Source organism: Octopus bimaculoides, chromosome 7 (genome assembly GCF_001194135.2).
Source record: "Octopus bimaculoides isolate UCB-OBI-ISO-001 chromosome 7, ASM119413v2, whole genome shotgun sequence".
In the NCBI taxonomy this organism is placed as follows: Eukaryota; Metazoa; Mollusca; class Cephalopoda; order Octopoda; family Octopodidae; genus Octopus; species Octopus bimaculoides.
Genome location: NC_068987.1, coordinates 66,995,714 through 66,999,578, shown reverse-complemented (window position 1 = coordinate 66,999,578; position 3,865 = coordinate 66,995,714). Strand labels below are relative to the sequence as shown.

At 35.4% G+C, this 3,865-nt stretch overlaps 1 protein-coding gene across 1 annotated transcript in view; it reads right to left on the bottom strand.

Moving 5' to 3' along the window:
• LOC106868223 (beta-1,3-galactosyltransferase 1) overlaps nucleotides 1–1,410 on the bottom strand; it is a 14,726-nt gene extending 13,316 nt beyond the window's left edge. Inside the window, exon 1 of the mRNA XM_014913388.2 lies at nucleotides 1,243–1,410. Coding sequence (XP_014768874.1) covers nucleotides 1,243–1,330 — 88 coding nt within the window. The 5' untranslated portion in view covers nucleotides 1,331–1,410. The remainder of the gene's footprint in view (nucleotides 1–1,242) is intronic.
• Nucleotides 1,411–3,865: the final 2,455 nt, after the last annotated feature.

Genomic DNA, 3,865 nt, shown 5'->3' with positions numbered 1-3,865 from the left:
AAAAAAAAAACGTGGACAAAATGAAAAGTGAGAACATAAACAAAGCACCGAAGAAAACAAGCATGTTTTCGGACAAAGGAAGGAACACACAGGAAAACAGACAAGGCCACATAGAGAACATTTCCTTCATCAGTTGCCCCTATTCTAAACTAAGCATTTCAATGAGTTAGGGCAGGACGCATTGTTAGAATAGCTCTTCCCGCAAAGCAAATTAAATAAAATTTGTGATGCGGAGGAATTAAGCGACAAACAAAAAACACGACAGGGAAATATATATATGTAAACATTCATGCTTTAGGGGGCCAAAAATCGAAATCACAACACAATATAGCTTTATCACCACCTCAACTCTATAACGATTGCTACATTTGTAGCAATATATGACTTTAATTTCTTTTAAAGTGATAGTCATTTGTGATAATTATAATGAAAAGCGATTAGCGAGAATAATTAACGATAATCGTTTTAGTATGGGTTGCTGGAAGAGGTATTTGTGATAATTATAATAATAAACAATTAGCGAGAATAATTTACAATTCTAATTGTTTTAGCATGGGTCACTGGGCAGGAATTGGTCACTACTATGACAAGATAAATCAGTGATACAGTTTAAATTCTTAATAAAAGTAATGGTAGAGATTTGGAAAAGATGCCCTTCGTAGTCCCATACCTAACTGAAAGGAAAGTTTTAGTTTTTGTCCTATAATATTTTTTCTATACAAAGTTACGATTCTGGAAAAAAATACAAAATAGATCTCAAAGTTTTGTTTGCATTTTTGACGTCTATCTCCGTACTCTTTCCTTTCTCATGAAGTATTTAACTTCGAAGGACAGCTCATGCCAAACTCCACCCGAAGATACTACATTCCACTTTCCCTAACTCTTTTCCTTTAGAATACGCAAGAATACCATAATTTACCCTCGCATAAAATATAGAATCCCGTTATGTTTTCTCTAGCAGCCAGACAATAGCTATTCGTCATAATACTTTTATACATACAAATATTTATCGTAAATTGTCAAATAACAAAAACAAACATAAACAAAACAAAAAAAAATCAACATAATTTCTAGCAAAAACAGGATATTTTTAGGTACTACGAGATAGGAAGTAGTGACACTAATTCCTTTACAAAAGGAGATTAAAGACATTATTTGAAAAGTTTCTTAAAAAAATAAATAGTTTTGGTTGTTAGGTTGTTTTGTTTTCATCGGCTATTATTGTTTTTCTATAAAACTTACCAACAGTTGTGCCGAATAAATTATTTGGTAGAAATATGGAAAGAAATACAGGCAAAAAAACCAAATGATATACTAGAATCGAGTTCATAGTTGCAGTGGAATTTAGAAATTCTCTGTAAACCAAAACAATGGAAAATCGCAGCCACGAATTATTTGTTAACAGAAAAGTTATTCCCCCTCGATTGAACGGTGTCACCTGGAATAAATACCCTTATCTACTTGGACAAAATTTTAGCTGAATATAATTTCTTCAGAAAACCTATTCGCTGTATAATTTAGTGTACCGTTCGTATATGCTCTCCCAGTATTTATACACGTGCGTTATCTGTTCGTAGTTTGTTGTTCTAATCTATCATCGTTAAATGAATGTGCTCCCAGTTACGTGTATGCATGTATGACCGGTTCACAGTTCGTTGATTAAATTTTAGCTTGTTTAATTTTCAATTTTCTTCGGAAAAAAAAATGCCTAACAAAACCCTTCATTATTCTGTTTGTTCATTTAGAGAACCGTTTGTATATGGATAACACCACTGTATTGACTTCCGATTTACACATATGCTCAGCAGTTTTGAGGGGAAGATTTGAGTCGTACGATTCTATCAACACATCGCCCTACCTTTCATTAACGAAAACGCGCTCCCGCCTGCCCGCACACACACGATTACATATATATCTTTATGCATTTGCCATTGATTGATGGGCAAATAAAACATTGCTTTCCGCCTTTATGTACAGTTTTGGGTGTTACTTGGAACGATTACCCCTATTTATATACATACATGCATACATAATGCATACACCTCCTACACACAGTAATCCCTCAACTATCGTGGGTATTTCATTCCAAATACCCCGCGATAGTTGAAAATTCGCGAAGTAGAAACAGTATTGTACTGCATATTTTTTAAAATTATTTTTATAATTTATATATATTTATTTTATTATAAATGCAAAACAATGCCACACACTCGCCTCCCGAGTTTCGTTTTCCATACAGTATTTGCAATTCTTTGTTTACTCATCTACGGTACACTACATATTGTCTTTTAATATATTTTAATTATTGTGTTATACTGTGCCGTACTGTACTGTATTTTTACTTATTCATTTTTAGGCGTGAAAATGCTTATTTTACCACAGAAATAATTAAAATAATAAAAATAAATAAATACTTATCGGCCTCAGAAACCCGCGATATACTGAGGAGTCCGCGACATAAATTTACAAATATTAGCCAGAAAAATCAGTGATGTACTGAGGGCGCGATAGGTGAACTGCGATATGGTGAGTGATCACTGAACAGTGATTTTGAAAAAATTCTATACACACATAATTATCCTTTCTACTATAGGCAGAAGGCCTTAAATTTGTGGAGAAGGGACTAGTCGATTACATCGACCCCAGTGTTTCACTGGTACTTAATTTATCGACCCCGAAAGGATGAAAGGCAAAGTTTACCTCAGTGGAATTTGAGCTCAGAGCATTTCACCCGGCGTGCTAACGATTCAGCCAGCTCGCCGCCTTCTGTACACATATAATTCTTTCTACTATAAGAACAAGGCTTGAAATTTGGGGTGGGGTGGGAGAATAGTCGATTGCACTGGTACTTAATTTATCGACCCTGAAAGGATGAAAGGTAAAGTCGATCTCGGCGGTATTTGAGTTCAGAACGTAAAGGCAGACGAAATACCGCTAAGCATTTCGCCCGGCGTGCTAGCGATTTTGCCAGCTTGCCGTCTTCTATACACATATAATAATGAAAGATTAGCATATATAGTCACTAATTCTAAGTTATATTCTCTCATCAGAAATGAGAAAATAATCCTTTAAGAAGTTTGAACACGGTCTCATATATAAAGACCCTTGTTTATCTCGATTCTCAGACTTCACTCTCCCTTTCTTTCTCACTACCTCCTTTCTCTCCTTCTTGATTCTTATTTTAGATTTAAAGTAAGGGCATTTTCCATTTAACTTCCGAACTACCAAACATTTAACAGAAACTTTGCACTGCAAGCTTACGTAAGAATTTGTAAGAACGACCGTGCGAACCCCAAAAGGAGAAATGGTGACGAATGGAAAAACAAGACTCCTTTTATTTAAACGTGTCACACGGTCGAACACAAAAATTATATCAAAGATGATATATAAATATGTTATACTTCGATAACATAGTGATTTCGTAAATGGCCAGTAAAGGAAGACGATATAACACAACCGATAGAGACGAATAACAGAAATATTTATTGTGACATTAAAATGTATGTCTGTGTGTGAGTGTGAACGCGACATAATGAAAACATAATAAAAGACAGGCCGTCATGTAAATAGAATAGTGTGTATACAAAAGACTGTGTGCACAAATGTATGTGAATGCGTGAGATACAGCAGATAGAAAGAGTCAGTAACACGTGTGAGCATTTGCCGGTTTGTTGAGTACACAATAGGAAGAGTCTGTATGTAAGAAGTTGAGGCATGTGTGTGGCAGGGCGATCACTCGTGATGTTTGGGCTTCCATGCCGGGCCGGATTCTTGTATAAAGTTGTTCGTCGCAGGCTAGGTTCCTGTCTGTTATTTATCGTGGTGAAGGTGAATCACCAAACAGAATCGAAGAGAGATGTGCCGC